Raw genomic sequence first — 17837 nt, forward strand, 5'->3', positions numbered from 1 at the left:
GAATCAATGGTTTCCATCACTGGTCTTCTGCCACCATTTCCCACTATTACTACAAACACCTGGTTAGATAATTAGCCACGGACTCGCCATGGGCCGACCTCTCAGAAAAGTGCTCTACAAACATGATCTCACATGGTCCTTGCCAAACAGCACAAGGGAATTATTATTATCCTCTTTACCCAAGGGAAAGTTGGGGTGGAAAGAGATGAAGTTTCTTGGTCATACAGGTAGTAAGAGAGAGGTTCAAGGGAGAGATAGGGTGCCAATTCCAAATCTTGTGCTCCAAACCTATGCCACACTCCTTATGCTTCTGAAACTTTCTACCCCTTACTCCTCTACTCCTGCTTTAATATATTTCTGTCATGATTCTTTTCTCTGAGTCTAGAAAAGGCCCAGGTTCTCTAGGTCCTGGATCAGTGTGAGGTAATGGGCTCTGATTTTGAGTACAGAGCCGGGATGTATGTGTACGCCTGTGTGCCCCACGCAGAGGTCCAACGGCATATTCAGACTCTCCCAAGTGAAAAAGGCCACACTTACTTTGTATACATGTTAAAGAGCAGAGAAGAATTGCTCAGAACTTCGATGTGTTTCACAAAAACTCTCATGCTACCACCTTCTTCTATCTTTTCCCTGACATCAGAGGCCAAGAGAATGGAATACCAATATCCAGAAATCTGCAATAAATCAATAAAATGATTGGGTAAGAAAAGAGGAAAAGGAACACCACAGAGACACACGTGTCTCTGTGAACCCTGGCCTGCGGGCTGGGACTCCTGACGGTGACATGAACATGGAATTAGACCTAAGGTCAATTGGTGCCACATCTAGGGCTCTTTCGACTGTCCCTCCAGGGAGAAGAGAGGTCCCCCAAACATTGCCATCTTTTCACATGGGACAACTGCTCTTAGTGGAAAGTCTGAGCACCAGCCCTCCAGTATGGCCATGTTGCCCCAGATTCCTCCATACCACCCCCCAGGTACGAAGCTACTGCACTCTACCAACTTTACCTTCGAATCATCGAAGTTTCTTCTCACAACATCATTTCCTTCCTCGTAGGCACAGACTAGAGTCAGCCCCAGACCCAGCAACAACAGCTTCATCTTGGCAGGAGATGGTACTGTCTTCCTCACAGTCGCTGAGAGGGAGTCTCTCCTGGATGGGATGGTGGCTCCACTCCCCAGCTCCTCTGTTTTTGTATCTGGTCTGGATCTGGTTTTTTTTTTTGTCCAGGGGACACCACCTTTCCTCCTCCCACTCTGTGAAATGGTCTGTCATTCACTGGTGTGGAGCCAAGAATTGTTCTTGCCCTTTTGAAACTTGGCAGTCTCATCTCTTTTAGATCTACTTGGTGGCCTTAAATTTCCGAAAACATATACACAAGAAAAATAGTGGGGGGAAAAAAAGAGCTGCCTTTTGGAACCAAATTTAACCATGGATCTGGCTTGAAATCAGAAAGGCGATGATGTGTGGTGGGAACGCATTGTAACTGGGAAGAGGGGTGTGTAGGGGTCTATATTCGACCACTCACATAGTGTGCAGAATTGGGCATGCCGCTCCATTGTTATTAATTTCAGAAGCAAAGAAACTATCTCTACCAAAGATGATCGTACCTTTCATGAAACATTAAAATAGAGTTGATCAATGTAGGATCAAATAAAATAATGAAATATGGTTTCTGGTATTCAGTATATTTTAATTTATTTTCCTTATTCTCCAAACCACTGTGGTTTCCCCCTTCCCCCACAATGAACGGACAAATTGTTTAACCCCGTGTATACCTCACTAGACCACAGGGCCTTGTAAGAGAGGTGGAGAAGTGCAAGGTGTCATCTGTTCCTGCAGGCAACCTTCAATAGAGATGGGGAAATGCTTCATCTCCTCAATGAAAACTTGATTCTACAAGCGTATGAAATAACCCAACTGAGCAAGACTAAGTCCAAACCATCATAGGTCAGAAAAGGGATAACACGGAGGAGTGGTATCAGGTAGAAAGGACTTAAGAACCTGGCTTTGGAGTTAATGTAGATCTGGGCTTCCTTCCTATCTCTGCCATTTTGAAGCCATAAGGCTTCAAAATCTATTCTTCAAAATCTTCAAAATCTATTCTTCCAAAATCTATTCCTCATAGATTACTATAGGAATTCGATGGGATGATGTGTGTAGAACCCTCAGCGTAATGTCTGGCACATACTGGCCAGAGAATTATTCCTGGAGAAGGTGGGACTTGGCATAGGTCTTGAAAGTTAGGGAGGGTAAGATGCGGAGGGCATGTGGGAAGAGCGTTGCAGGTGAGTAGGGTCTTCGCCCCCAGCTGGGGCTTGTCAAACGCTGTGGTTCATTTATACCTCGCACCTTGCCCCCTTCTGCACTTCCCCCCAAAACAGAAAGAGGCTGGTGTCATGGACGGGGCTGTGCACAAGGCAGTGAACCTAGGAACTGTGGCATTCTATCTGCAGCTCCACTGAAAGAGGCACTTCAGGAACACCTGGGTGGCTCACTTGGTTAAGTATCTCACTCTTGATTTTGGCTCAGGTCATGATCTCAGGGTCCTGAGATAGAGCCCCACATCAGGCTCTGTGCTCAGTGCAGAGTCTGCTTGAGATTCTCTCTCTCTCTCTCTCCCTTCTCCTGCTGTGCTAGCTCCCTCGCTCTTTCTCTCAAATAAATAAATAAATAAATAAGTCTTAAAAAAAAAAAAAAAAAGGTCACACCAGCCCCTGTGACCATTCCTAATTCCTGCTCAACCAGCGTCCAGGCACTGGGATTTTGAGTTCTATGTAACTTTAGCCACTATGGGTTGGCTATGGGTTTTCCTGCCCCTTGATGGAAGACTTGACCTTGAATTGGTGGCAAAGGCTGTGTACATTACTTCCTCCATTCACTTAAGCAACATCACTATCACAGTAGGGACTTTTTTTTTGCTAGAAACTGGAAAATAGATTTTAAATTTATATGAAAACGCAAAGGGTCTAGAATAGCCAAGACAAATTTGGAAATGATGAACAAGTTGGAAGATTAACAATATTCTATTTCAAGATTTTTAAATAAAACTACCATAAGAAAGACAGTGTGGTATTAGCATGAGCAACACCTATATGAATGACTGACTAATTTTTGTCATAGGATATGATAGTTTTAACAAATGATGCTATAACAGTTGGCTATCTATGCAGTGAGATGAATTTCAATCCTTACATCATATACAAAACTTAACACAAAATGGATCATAGACATAAACTGGAAACCTAAAACTACAAACTTTTCAAACAGAACAGAGGAGAAAATATCTGTCACCCTATGTTAGGCAAAGATTTTCTAGCTACAATACCAAAAGGATGAGTCCTAAAACAGCAATTTCATAAATAGGATAGCATCAAAATTAAATATTTCTGTTCTATAAAAGTCACAAAAGAATGAAAGAGACAATTTGGGAGAAAACACTTGCAATAATATATATATATATATATTTTTTTTATTTGCAAGACAATAGTAATGAAGATGAGGAATAAAAGGGGAAAGACTAAAATGTGATTTGACTCAATTAAAGACTGACCACTTAAACCCAGGAGCAGAGACAGAATTTCTTCCCTTCAGATGAGTGGAACATAAGCTTTAATAGACATCCGTCCTTTCCCAGTCCAGTGGATAAGGAGAGAGAGGGTCTCTGGGAAGTCAAGGTTTTGTGGAGAAAGAGCTGAGAATGGACTTGTCCTTCCAGCTTATGGGCCCCAAGACGTGGACCCCTTCCCTTCCGCTAGGGGACAAACAGCACCTCTGATGAGGTTGTCTCAGCCAGCACAATGACAGCAGATGGGCTAAGGGTACTTTTTTTTGCCTCTGACGCTGTATTGGGAAGCTAGTCTTTGTACCTTATCTTTTATGGGATCAGCAGAGTAAGGTCCTGACTCTTGTCACAGTCATTCCAGGGATGAACTGCCTAGGCCCCAAATATCTACCCATCTTTTAAGACCAGAGAGCAAATAGTCAATCCGATAGCCACATTTCAAACATGAAGCCTGAATCCAAACTGCTATATTACGGTAAAGTTGCATCAGCAACTTTTATATTTAAGGCTTTCAGGCTTCATCAAACTTAGGAACAATCTGGTAATCAAAGAAAGAAGGTCTTGTTCAAAGTCACATTTGTTCAAGGATGGGTTTGTGCCAGAATTCACTCACCAAGGCAAATAGTTACAATGAGGAGGCAACAGTACAAATATCATCTGTCCAAGAGCCTGATATACAAAAACAATATTTTAATGTCAGAAATAGAGTCATAACTCAGTATTAGATAAGTGCTTTATAAATATGCTTTCATTTAATCCTCATAGGAGCTTTATATGATAGGGATTATCCTTTTTTACAGAGGTGTGCACTAAGATTCAGAGAGGTTAAGTAAACAGACCAGGATCACACGGTCAGTCTGTAGGAGAACCCGTATTTGAAGCTAAGACTGTCTGATCCCAGAACCCCGACTCTTAAGACTTCATCTGTCGAAGATTAAAGCTTGATGTTTCTAACATGAAGGACGAATGGAACAGGAACAAGCAATGCTTTAGACACTCAGAGGCATCTGCCTGGTGGTTACAACTGGGGAAGCCACATGCGGATTTCTCAGAAACGTAGAAATCTGGGTGGAGCTGCCAAGAGTCTGACCCAGTGAAGAGCATGTAATAACTCTTCATAGTAAATGGATATTTGCTAATTGAATGGATGATATGAAAAGACTGTTCTTCTTATAAGGAATTAGGAGGTACTTCCATACCAAAGAGGAAAAGTTCTTCCCTTTCATTCATGGCTTCAAATGAAGAACCTGGTCACGAACACATTAGGACTTCCTCACACAACACCAGATACAGGATACAACACCAGATACACCAGATACAGTCTTCCATGTGGTTGAGAAATGATTGGTCTACATTGTGACTCAGCGTGTGGGCAAGGGGCTTATCTGAATGGATAACAATCCATTTAGAGCCAGGCAACTCGACTGAAACAAACTGGCTGACTGGAAATGGACTTAGTGACCTTGTCTTCAGTCATACTTTCAATGAATTGAACAGATCACTCACTGAGAAAGCCAGTGGGAACATCCAAGCCGTGTTATATAATATCAAAACATTCTCAGTGCCAAGAATAGGAAGAAACACAAGCTTATTTCATTCATGTGCCAGAATGCAAGTATTTTTTGGTCCCTAGCACCCAGCGTGATTATTTATTCTCTTGGTACCAACTCAAATCCAGTTCAAAAATATCCACGCCCTTTATGAATGAAAGGTTGGTTGGAGCTAACAACATACCATCTGTGTCAGCTGGGTCCTCTGGAAAGCAGATACTGAGACAGATTTGGGGTGTAAAAGGCTTACCAGAGAGCAACATTTGTGAAAGGAAAAAGGAGGAGGCAGGATTACAGAGGATTAGGAAAAGGTGACATAGATCCAACAAAAGTTGTCAGCCCAGTGGGAAGCTCTGAAGGATGTTGGAAGAGTCCTGCATCAGGCAGAAATTAGATAGGACTTTGTACCACAGTCATGTTCGGTCATTGGCCGGAGCCACCTCAAGAAGACCAGTACCTCAGCTCAAGAACTGAGGCAAATCTGAGCAGTGGAGGCTGTCAGCTAACCACACTCCTCACAGCTCAGCCAGGAGCCCTTTCTTGGAGGGGGAATCTGAGCAATGACTCTCCACGTCTGGCACACCATCTTAGTATCCAGAAATGAGGAGTCTCCTCAAAAGAGGTCTATAGTTCTCGTCCCACATAAGGTAGAAGCAGAAGTGAAAGCAGAACCTTTTCCTAATTTCTTTTCTTTTTTGGGTTGGAGTTCCTTTTTTTAATTTAAAATCAATTTCTAATGTCAAGTTTCTACCCAGCATGAGGGCTCCCTCTAGGTCAGAAAACCAATAATCCCAGTGATCCACTGGGATTATTATTATTATTATTAATTATAATTTATAATTTATAATTTACTTAGTAATTTAATTATAATTTAATAATTTAATTTAAAATCAATTTCTAATGTCAAGTTTCTACCCCAGCATGAGGGCTCCCTCTAGGTCAGAAAACCAATAATCCCAGTAATCCACTGGGATTATTATTATTATTAATTATAATTTATAATTTACTTAGTAATTTTTAATTATAATTTAATAATTTAATTTAAAATCAATTTCTAATGTCAAGTTTCTACCCCAGCATGAGGGCTCCCTCTAGGTCAGAAAACCAATAATCCCAGTGATCCACTGGGATTATTAATTATTAATTAATTAATTATTAATCCAGAGCCACTCATTAAAATTCAGCAAGTACTTATGTGCACATGGCCCCAAGTTACCCAGAGAGTCAACTTTCCATTGAAAAGATAATAGTGACTTTGGAGTCAGAAAAACTTGGATTCAAATTCTGACTACAGTGAACCCCTGTGAGCCTCCCTTTCCTCAAAGAGTTGTTGCAAAGGTAACATGAAAAGGTTTAGAAAGTGTTAGAATGCAATAGGTTCCCAGAAAATATTAGTCCTTGCACTCTCTTCTCTCGTCTTCTGAGGCCAGAGACCATGTTTTATAAAAACAGGCACGAGATCACTTTACTCCACCGCTCAAAATCCTCATCTTCCCATTCCTTCTAGAAAAACCATCCAAAGGGCTCGTGGTGTTGACCTCTCCAAGCCCAGCCTCGTGACCCCGTCTGCAAATTCAGATGGCATTCTTAACAAAAATCCTAGAAGCTCAGAAATGATGGCAAAATAACTTCACACTCGTGAGAGAATGTAATTTTGAACAGTTTACAAAATCCAGCCAAACTCTCAAATGTAGAAATAGGATCAACACTGTTTCACCTATAAAAAGTTGAACATATTCACTTCCACGAATCATTTATCGAGAAGTTTCTGGAGGAAGAGAGTCACAAAGTGAGTAAGGAAGCAAAGAAAAAGAAAGATGTGGACCCAGGATGGTACACAAGAGAAGCAAAGGGAGAGCCATGAATAACGGGAAAGGAACATTCTCAGACAAGAGCAAGTACCTGACTGGAGACGGGCTTAAGCGCCAGGATTGCGCCTCAGAGTTTAAAAGAAGGAGGAGGAGGAGAAGGAAGATAAAACAGGAAGAAGAGGAAGAAAAGGAGGAGGAGGAGAAGGAAGATAAAACAGGAAGAAAAGAAATAATTTGAAGGCAATTTATACTTCCACTGCATACTTAACGAATTAAGACAGAGATACATAAGGAAAGTAAAACTACAAAATAGTAAGCAACTCTAAGGAAAATGGATGTTTCTGGAAGAAAAGATGTGTAATAACATTACACCACTGAGTTCCAGTATAAGTGATATTAAGAGGGACCACATAAGGTAAGGCTGTGAGTGCAGCCACCTGTCTGGAAGTTTGCGAGCCCAGGCCGATACTGATGCTCTTTACCCATGGGAGCGTTTTTTTACTACAAGTAGCCCCAGACGGGCTGGAGACTCACGCTTCTGGGTGTGTGCATGGCCCAGAGCCCTGCGGTGCACCTGGCTCAGTGGGTCATTGATCCATGCTCTGCTCTGCACTCCGGCAGCAGGGATTGACCTGTAAACCGACAGGCGGATCACATGGACGGGGCTGTGCACCCATGTGCTTCTGGGCAGGGCTCGTTTCCCCGGGATGAGGCCCACTGGGACAAGGAGCAGGTGCATGGACAGAGGATGTTCGCACAATAAGTATGTCTGCCATTCCTCGCTCTCCGTTTGCATATGGTGTTCCCCATGTCCCACGAACAAGGATCGCAGTGGACCCACGGTGAGTAGGAAGGAATTCCGTGAGACTCAAGAAAGGTGGAGTGTGTTGTATGGACAACTGAGGAAATACAGGTGCTGACGACCAAAGAGAGGCCGAGCTTTCTGTTCCAAGGAGAAACTCGCTTCTCTCTCAGCAAGAAGCCAGTGGTGGTGTAAGAAATACAAAAGACACCAAGGAACCGCATCTTGTCCTTTTTCATTAGAGATACATCCCTGCATTTACTAATGCTGAAAATTATGACAAAGACAGGAAAGAAAAGGTAGCGTGACATGGAGATCCTTTAGGGTAACTGGTCCTTACTCACTCATCCGGAAGCTGGACAGAGAGCGTGTTCATGGAATGCACACATGTCAAGAAATGAAATGAAAAGTGAGTTAATTTTGTGTGGCATTCTTCTACTGTTCTGGGAGAATGAAATGCATCTGCATACATGAATTACAAAACCCAACTCGTTTAATTTTGGTCATTCTACATAGGCACTGAATGTTATTTATTGCATTTAAAGCCAACATTGCAAAATAGGAAGATGAAAAGGAAAATTTATACTAATAAATGACAATGAAGACCACAGGAAGGAAAAAAAACACTGTTCTACTGTTGTACCTTTCAGGGTACAGTTTCCCTGCTTTTTTGAAGATTTTATTTATTTGTTTGTCAGAGAGAGAGAGAGTACAAGCAGGCAGAGAGGCAGGCAGGGACAGAGAGAAGCAGGCTCCCTGCTGAGCAAGGAGCCTGATGTGAGACTCCATCCCAGGATGCTGGGATCATGACCCAAGCCAAAGGCAGCAGCTTAACCGACTGAGCCACCCAGGCGTCCCTCCCTGCTTTCTTGAACATGGATTCCTGACTTTTCATTCTGCCCTGGGCCCCACAAATTAGTTAGCCAGTTCTGCTTCTGAGGTCCAGTTCCCTTGGCATTTTTCATTAGTGTCTTCTTGTTTCCTTCTCTCTCCTCACTTTGCCTCAACTACATTAACTAGTCATTGTCTAATTTATCCTCGTTTTTTCCAGAGAATGATGATTCTGACTTAAATGTTAGTTCTACTACCTTCCTATTTTACACATCACTAATCTCTTATTTTTATTCTGTCCTTTCTTTATCTTGATGTTTTTGTGGGCTTTTTGAGATGGGAATTGAAAGAATCTGTGTCCTCCCATTCTAACTGACACACCCTACAGTCCAAATTCTGACTTCCTATCCACTGCTAAGCCAGCATAGCTCTCCCTGGCCCTGGAGCTCCATTTTATTTTTTCATTTTATTTTAAAGATTTTATTTATTTATTTGCCAGAGAGAAATCACAAGTAGGCAGAGAGGCAGGCAGAGAGAGAGAGGAGGAAGCAGGCTCCCCGCTGAGCAGAGAGCCCGATGCGGGACTCGATCCCAGGACCCTGAGATCATGACCTGAGCCGAAGGCAGCGGCTTAACCACTGAGCCACCCAGGCGCCCCTGGAGCTCCATTTTAAAATGAGAGGCAAATCTTTTCTCCACGGGTGAATCCACAATTGCCTAAAGACACGGCCCAGGGAGGCTGCATTTGAGGCTGGTGGCCGCTAGGCGGAGACAAAGCACGCGTGCGTGGGGCCACCGCTTCCAGCGCGACCCCACGGGGGTCTAATTAGTTGTCCGCCAGACTTCCTGAGCGAGGTTAGCCCCCCACCCGCTCTTTTCCGTCTCTCTCTCCCACGGGGCCCTCGCCAAGCCCTGGAAGTCGGCCAAAGAGACCAGTCGAGAAACCCCTTGGGCGCCGGGAAGAAAACGGGGATCCAGAAAAGAACGCGAGGCCGCGCGAACGTGCCTCAACCCAGGGGAGACTGGGGCCACCGGCGCAGGACGGCAGGAGGGCCCGCGCTCGGCTCCGCAGGGTGCGGTGTGCCCGTGAGCGCGTGTGTTCACGCACGGGGTCATCCGGCTCTGGCGAGGACCGCGAGGGGCCTCAAGGCCCAGCACTTGGTGGCAGGATCGCAGGAGGCAGGGACCGGTTTCGAGGCCTCCCGGGCTTAAATGAAGTCATCCAGGGCTTGGTACCAGCGCCGCCCGAGGGGGCAGCCAGAGCCCGGATCAAAGAGGAAATCACGGGGCACCTGGGTAGCTCCATGGGTTAAAGCCTCTGCCTTAGGCTCAGGTCATGATTTCAGGGTCCTGGGATCACGCCCCGCTTGGACTCTGCTCAGCGGGGAGCCTGCTTCCTCCTCTCTCTCTGCCTGCCTCTCTGCCTACTTGGGATCTCTCTCCCTCTCTGTTAAATAAATAAATAAATAAAATCTTAAAAAAAAAAAAAAAGAAATCACAACAAAATTAGAAATGTTCAGGTCGGTTAAATAACAATGAAAATGTGTCATATCAAAATCGGGTGAGGGGTGCCGCTAATGCCCTGTTTGGAAGAATATTGTAGTTATAAATGCTTTTCTTTTGAGAAGAGAATTCTAAAAATCAGTGCCCTAACGTTTCACTTTATGAGGCTCGTGGAAGAGCGAAGTAAACTCAAAATAAATTGAGGCGGTGGGTGCTGCCTGCAGGGCTCCACCGCTCCTCTCCGTTGGTCTCCTTGTGCCTCTCAGTGTTGGGATGCTGGCCCTGGCACGTCCTCTCTGGGGGCAGGGGTGGTTGGGCCCGTGCTGTGCTGGTGGGCGGGCGGGGGCGTCCTGCCAGGGCGCACTGGGAGAGTTCAGTTAAAGCCCCAGTCCCACATGGTGGTGGTTTCTACCCATAGGGATCTTTTCAACCCCCGCTGGTCTCACTTTGAGAGGAGTAAGATGGAGAAAGTCCCCAAAGCAGCTCTGGAACCCTCCAGATCTTTGTCACCAACTTCTCTTTGTGCTGTTAAAAATGGCTTTAAAGAGACCGCTTAGGTGAGACACACAAGCTTTAACACTTTATCAAGTGGCCAGTCTCCTTTTGGAGAACTGCAAAATGGGGCAAAAAGCAAAATATAATTTAATGACTGGTCCATTTTTTCTCCACCATTTTGGGATGCTACTGTTCCCATAAGCTAAATTCTCACATATTTTTCTGTTTTCTATTGTCCAGATCCAATGGTTTCATCTGCAGTGTACCAACTATTTTGTTTCCTACAGACTCCTATTTGAACTGCTTGGAGGGCAAGCCCCATTTGTTGCTCCTAATTAACATTCTTTTAGTTATTCAAATATACTTATATTTAGTGTGCTAAATTTTATTTTAAAATCCCATTGAATGACACGGATGCTGAGACAATTAAATGTCTTTTCAACAAAGGTGCTGGGATAACTGAATATCCACATGCCAAAGAATAATGGTGGACCCCTACCTCATACCATATACAAAAAAGTTACCTCGAAATGGATAATAGACCTAACAGTAAGCGCTAAAACTGTTAAACTATTGGAAGAAAACACATAACTCTTCAACTTTGGGTTACAACAAAAGGACAAACATAAAAGAAAAAAATAGGTAAGCTGGACTATATAAAAATTAAGACCTTTTCTGCTTCAAATATCACCAAAGAAAACCCGCAGAACAGAAAAAAAATTGCAAATTACATTTATAAGGGTTTAGTATCCAGTATAAAGAACTCCTAAAATTCAACAAACAGACAATAATCTAATTTAAAATGGGCAAAGGATCTGGAAAAACATTTCTCCAAAGAAAATATATATCTATGTGTATTTATAAAAATATTTATGAAAAATACACCTATTGTATGTGTGTGGAAAAATTTATTAAAATATACATGTAACAGAGAAAACAAGTATTGATGAGGATGTGGAAAAATAAGAACCCTCATGTTTCTGGTGGGCTTGTAAAATGATGCAACTGCTTTAGAAAATAATCTGACATTTCCTCAAGAAGATAAACATAGAGTTAACTTGTGACTCAACAATTTCACTTCCAGGTATATACCCAAGAAAACTAAAAACACGTCCATACAAAAATTTATACATGAGTGTTTACAGCAGCATTATTCACAATAACCAAAAAATGGGAACAATTGAAACGACCATAAACTAATGAATGGAAAACAAAATCTGGTAGACCCATACGATGGAATTTTATTCCACCATGACAAGAAATTAAGTACTGATGCTTGTTACAACATGGATGGACCTTGAAAATATTAATGCTAAGTGAAAGAAGCCAGTCACAAAAGGACACACATTCTGTTACTTAACTGATATGAAAAGGCTAGAGTAAACAAATCCACAAAAATAGAGTAGATGAGTAGTGACCAGGAGCTGTAGGGAGAAGGGCAATGGGGAATTACTGCTAACGAGGTGGTGAAATGTTCTGAAATTAGATAGTGATGACGGTACCGCAACTCTGAATATACTAACCACCACTGAATTGTACTTTAAAAGAGCAAAATTTTTGGTGTGAGAATAACACTTCAATAAAACTGTTCCTTTTTTAAAACTCCATTGATTTGATTTAAATTTACAAATCAAAGATAAATTTTAAACAAATCGACATCTTTATATTATTTTTCAAATACATTTCTTCATTTATTACATTATTCTATGTTCTTCTGGAAATTTTTCTCCTATAAACATCTCTTGGATTTTTCTTATTCCTGGTATTTTTAGATTTTTTGTCAATACTGTGACTGTCACTTTTCGTATTGCATTTTCTATTTTTCTACTTAAGATAGTTTTTTATTTACACATTCTTGACAGACTATATATCTCCACCTTACAAGTTCTAATTAGATGTTCTTTTTATTTATTTATTTGACAGAGAGGAAGAGAGAGAGAGCACAAGCAGGCAGAGTGGCAGGCAGAGGGAGAGGGAGAAGCAGGCTGCCCACTGAGCAGGGAGTCTGATGCAGGACTCTATCCCAGGACCCTGGGATCATGACCTGAGCTGAAGACAGCTGCTCAACCAACTGAGCCACCAAGGTGCCCCTTTAGTTAGATTTTCTAGTCACTAAACAAATGATGTCAGTTCTTTCAAATATTACTAGCTCAATTTTTTCTCTTATTAAGTTATCTGGGACCTTCAGAGGAATGCCAATAGTACTGACATCAAACATCATTTCTCACTCCTCTTTCTGATAAGAATGCTTCTGACTATTCATAATGTTTACATAGGTTTCTAATAAATATCCCTTATCAACATAAGTTAGGTTTCCTTCTATCCCTAATTTATTTTTTTTTTAAGATTTTATTTATTTGGTAGAGAAAGAGAGGGAGAGCGAGTGAGCACAGGCAGACAGAATGGCAGGCAGAGGCAGAGGGAGAAGCAGGCTCCTTGCCAAGCAAGGACACTTGGGATCATGAACTGAGCCGAAGGCAGCTGCCCAACCAACTGAGCCACCCAGGTGTCCCTCTATCCCTAATTTAAAAAACACCAAATACCTGTAGAACTTTGCCGAATATTTTTATATCATCTGCTAAGTAAATTCTCTTTATTTTAATGTACATTTCTACTTTTGAACTAGTTTGGAAGTCCTATGATATATCTCAGTATTGATTTTACAAAACAGATTTGGCTTGTTATCCATTGAATTAGAAAATTTGACTTTCCTTTTATTTATATTTATATTCCTTTTCTTATAGATATTGCTTTTTCCCTTTCTTTCCCATTGTCCCACTTGCTAGAGTTTGTCTATTGGCTCATCAAACATATTTTTGTACCTATTTCATTGATGTGTACTTTTATATTTATTGAGGCATTTCTTTTATTTTCCTTGGTTTTACATCATTATTCTGTTTCCTTTTTCTGTAATGTAATACATAACTTATGCCTTAATTTTATTATTTTCTAATAACTGTCTTTTTTCTGTTTGGCTTTATCCTTTAACAGAAAAGTTACTTACAAAATTATTCTGTGATTTTTAAATAAGTTTTGTGTTGCCATTTTAATATTCATATTTACTTTTTTTTTTTTTTAATTTGACGGACAGAGGTCACAAGTGGGGAGAGAGGCAGGCAGAGGAGAGGGAGAAGCAGGCTCCCCGCTAAGCAGAGAGCCCGATGCGGGGCTCAATCCCAGGACCCTGGGATCATGACCTGAGCCGAAGGCATAGGCTTTAACCCATTGAGCCACCCAGGCGCCCCTTATATCTACTTCTTATCTTATTGTGGTTTTAAAAAAATGGGAAGGGTTGAATATTTCCCTTAGGAAGAGTTTAGTATTTTCGTTGTAGACATATTTTTTAATGGACCATATACCATATATATACACAAATATATAAAAATATATGTATATACACTTTAGTGTATATATATTTTATATATATTATATATTATTATATTTATATATTATATATATTTATATATATTTTATATTTAAAGTGTATACACTTTAGTGTATATATATTTTAATCGAATATATGTATATATATACACACATACCTATTTCCAGTATTCATGGAATATTTTTTTTTTTATAAACATATATTTTTATCCCCAGGGGTACAGGTCTGTGAATCACCAGGTTTACACACTTCACAGCACTCACCAAAGCACATACCCTCCCCAATGTCCATAATCCCACCCCCTTCTCCCAAACCCCCTCCCCCTAGCAACCCTCAGTTTGTTTTGTGAGATTAAGAGTCACTTATGGTTAGTCTCCCTCCCAATCCCATCTTGTTTCATTTATTCTTCTTCTACCCACTTAAGCCTCCATGTTGCATCACCACTTCCTCATATCAGGGAGATCATATGATAGTTGTCTTTCTCTGCTTGACTTATTTCGCTAAGCATGATACGCTCTAGCTCCATCCATGTTGTCGCAAATGGCAAGATTTCATTTCTTTTGATGGCTGCATAGTATTCCATTGTGTATATATACCACATCTTCTTGATCCATTCATCTGTGGATGGACATCTAGGTTCTTTCCATAGTTTGGCTATTGTGGACATTGCTGCTATAAACATTCGGGTGCATGTGCCCCTTTGGATCACTACATTTGTATCTTTAGGGTAAATACCCAATAGTGCAATTGCTGGGTCATAGGGCAGTTCTATTTTCAACATTCTGAGGAACCTCCACGCTGTTTTCCAGAGTGGCTGCACCAGCTTGCATTCCCACCAACAGTGTAGGAGGGTTCCCCTTTCTCCACATCCTCGCCAGCATCTGTCATTTCCTGACTTGTTGATTTTAGCCATTCTGACTGGCGTGAGGTGTTATCTCATTGTGGTTTTGATTTGTATTTCCCTGATGCCGAGTGATGTGGAGCACTTTTTCATGTGTCTGTTGGCCATCTGGATGTCTTCTTTGCAGAAATGTCTGTTCATGTCCTCTGCCCATTTCTTGATTGGATTATTTGTTCTTTGGGTGTTGAGTTTGCTAAGTTCTTTATAGATTCTGGACACTAGTCCTTTATCTGATATGTCGTTTGCAAATATCTTCTCCCATTCTGTCAGTTGTCTTTTGATTTTGTTAACTGTTTCCTTTGCTGTGCAAAAGCTTTTGATCTTGATGAAATCCCAGTAGTTCATTTTTTCCCTTGCTTCCCTTGCCTTTTGCGTTGTTCCTAGGAAGATGTTGCTGCGGCAGAGGTCGAAGAGGTTGCTGCCTGTGTTCTCAAGGATTTTGATGGATTCCTTTCGCACATTGAGGTCCTTCATCCATTTTGAGTCTATTTTTGTGTGTGGTGTAAGGAAATGGTCCAATTTCATTTTTCTGCATGTGGCTGTCCAATTTTCCCAGCACCATTTATTGAAGAGGCTGTCTTTTTTCTCATGGAATATTTTTAATGGACTATGTATATATATGATACACTTTGGCAAGCAACTATACACACACACACACACACACACACACACACACACACACATATATATATTCCATTAAAAATATTTCATGAATACTAGAAAATAATGCACATTTTTCTGTGACGTATTCTCTTATATGGCTATTAGACAAACTTGTTAATTTAAAAAAGTCAAACCTGCTATAAAGGTGCTTCTTTAACAGTGAAGAATAACATGAGAATTACTAAAAGGATAACAGATGATATATAAACAATTTTCATCATCCCACTAAAACTTTGTGCCTGAAAAACCTTTAATTATAAGCAAATAAATAAATATGTAACAAAATATTTCTAAAAATAATTTTCCAAATACGTTTTTAAAAACCAACCATGTTGGGGATAATTCCATTATAAATTTTTATCTGAATGAGAACACATTTTCAGGATTAATTGCAAGAACAATGCTTTTTCTCAGTACAAACAAAATGAACATTTTGCCTAAAGTTTTTCTTGCATTAACAATCCTGGAATTTCTTACCACTGAGTGTTCAGGTGTAAGTGATGACCTATGGCTGCAGCTCCCCACATGCATCACTCTGATAGGATTTCATTTCTAAAATGAGTTCTTTGATGTCGAATTAAAGATGTACTATGACAGAAAACATCACTACATTTATTACATTTATAAGGTTTCTCCCCTGTGTGTGTTTGCTTATGTTTAGTAAGGGCTGAACTTAAACTGAAAGATTTCGCACATTCATCACACTGGTAGGGTCTCTCTCCTGTATGAGTTCTCTGATGTCGAACTAGTGATGTTCTATAGCAAAATAGTTTTTGACATAGATTACATAGATAGGGCTTCTCACCAGAATGAATTTTTAGATGCTCAGTAAGGTGTGTGCTTCTGCTGAAGGTTTTTCCACATTCCTTACAAACGTAAGGTTTCTCTCCAGTATGAGATCTCTGGTGTTCAGTAAGATGTGCGCTCTGACTGAAGGCCTTTCCCCATTCATTACATTCATAGGGTTTCTCTCCAGTATGAATTCTCTGATGTTGAATGAAGGCTGGGGTATGACTGAAGGCTTTTCCACATTTCGTGCATTTATAGGGTCTTTCTCCGGTGTGAGTTCTCTGATGTCGGATTAGTGATGTGCTGTGGCAAAAAGCCTTCCGACATTTCTTACACTGGTAGGATTTTTCCCCAGAATGAATTCCCTGATGTTCAATAAGATGTGTGCTCTGGCTGAAGGTTTTCCCACATTCAATACAAGCATATGGCTTCTTCCCAGTATGAATTCTGTGATGTTGAGTAAGGGCTGAAATATGACTGAAAGTCTTCCCACATTCATTGCAAGGATAGGGTTTTTCTCCAGTATGAATTCTCTCATGATTTCTAAGGGATGACCAATGACTAAAAGTTTTTTCACATTTGCTACACTTGTAAGGTTTCTCCCCAGTATGGACTCTTTGATGTTGAATAAGATTAGTGCTCTCACTAAAAGCTTTTCCACATTCATTGCATTCATAAGGTTTCTCTCCAGTATGTATTCTTTGATGCTGAATAAGATTAGTGTTCCGGCTGAAGGATTTACCACACAGTTTACATTCATGCTTCTCTCTCATACAAATTTTCTTAGGTTCCATTAGTGCTGAACTATGGCTTTACATTTAAACTTTTTCCAGAATAAGTAAGGTTTGAGATAAAAATGCATCCTTGCTTATATCTAATAAATTGTTTTCCATCTATGAGTTGCCTTTTTTAAAAAAAACAATGGACTGACCCCTATGCTTTAAGCTTCTATGATTTATATCATAATTATGTCACAATTATCTTTAGAAGCTCTCAGTTTGAAAAGAGTTGAGCTCAGGTTAAATATTTCCTGAAAATTATTATATTAATGATTTCCCTAACTGAGTGTCCTTATAATTCACTTTTACTAGTGTTTCTCAAGTTGGTTATCAAATTCCAATTCTTCTATTACAAAGTTTTAGGAACCATTGTTTAGAAAAATGTCTAACATTATGCCACGACACTATTCTTTTTCAGAAGCTTTCTGCTTTGGAGTTGATGTTCTGACTCTGGATATAGTATCCAGGATTAAGGAAAAGACAGTCTCTCTTCCCTCTGGAATATAAAAGGAAAAAACAAAACTCGCTTATCAATAACAGAAAAAAAAATAATAATAATGAACCAGTGCTGTGATGAAACAAAAGATTATACAGTATGAGTCCTGATTAATATGGAAGTCTAAAAAAGGGAAGGAGCAATACAGATAGGAGAGTAAAAGAAATGGAAACATCGAGACAAAATATATATAACACAAAAAAACCAGACACAGGAAAGTACATGACATGAAAAAGTCAGTGACATTAATTCAAATGAATGTCTTTG

General features: G+C 40.6%; 1 protein-coding gene across 5 annotated transcripts in view; it reads right to left on the reverse strand.

Moving 5' to 3' along the window:
* Nucleotides 1-17837, reverse strand: part of LOC309847141 (lipocalin Can f 6.0101-like) — a 35150-nt gene that overhangs the window by 7045 nt on the left and 10268 nt on the right. For 2 of the 5 annotated variants that reach the window (XM_082697025.1, XM_082697024.1), the window contains exons 1-2: nucleotides 1008-1283; nucleotides 538-674 (exon numbers count right to left, since the gene is read on the reverse strand). In XM_082697025.1, coding sequence (XP_082553151.1) covers nucleotides 538-674; nucleotides 1008-1100 — 230 coding nt within the window. In that variant the 5' untranslated portion in view covers nucleotides 1101-1283. Of the gene's footprint in view, nucleotides 1-537; nucleotides 675-1007; nucleotides 1308-17837 lie in introns of those variants that run through there. The other 3 variants (XM_082697027.1, XM_082697028.1, XM_082697026.1) reach the window with 2 other exon arrangements.

The sequence above is a fragment of the Mustela nivalis genome (assembly GCF_964662115.1).
Source record: "Mustela nivalis genome assembly, chromosome: 13".
In the NCBI taxonomy this organism is placed as follows: Eukaryota; Metazoa; Chordata; class Mammalia; order Carnivora; family Mustelidae; genus Mustela; species Mustela nivalis.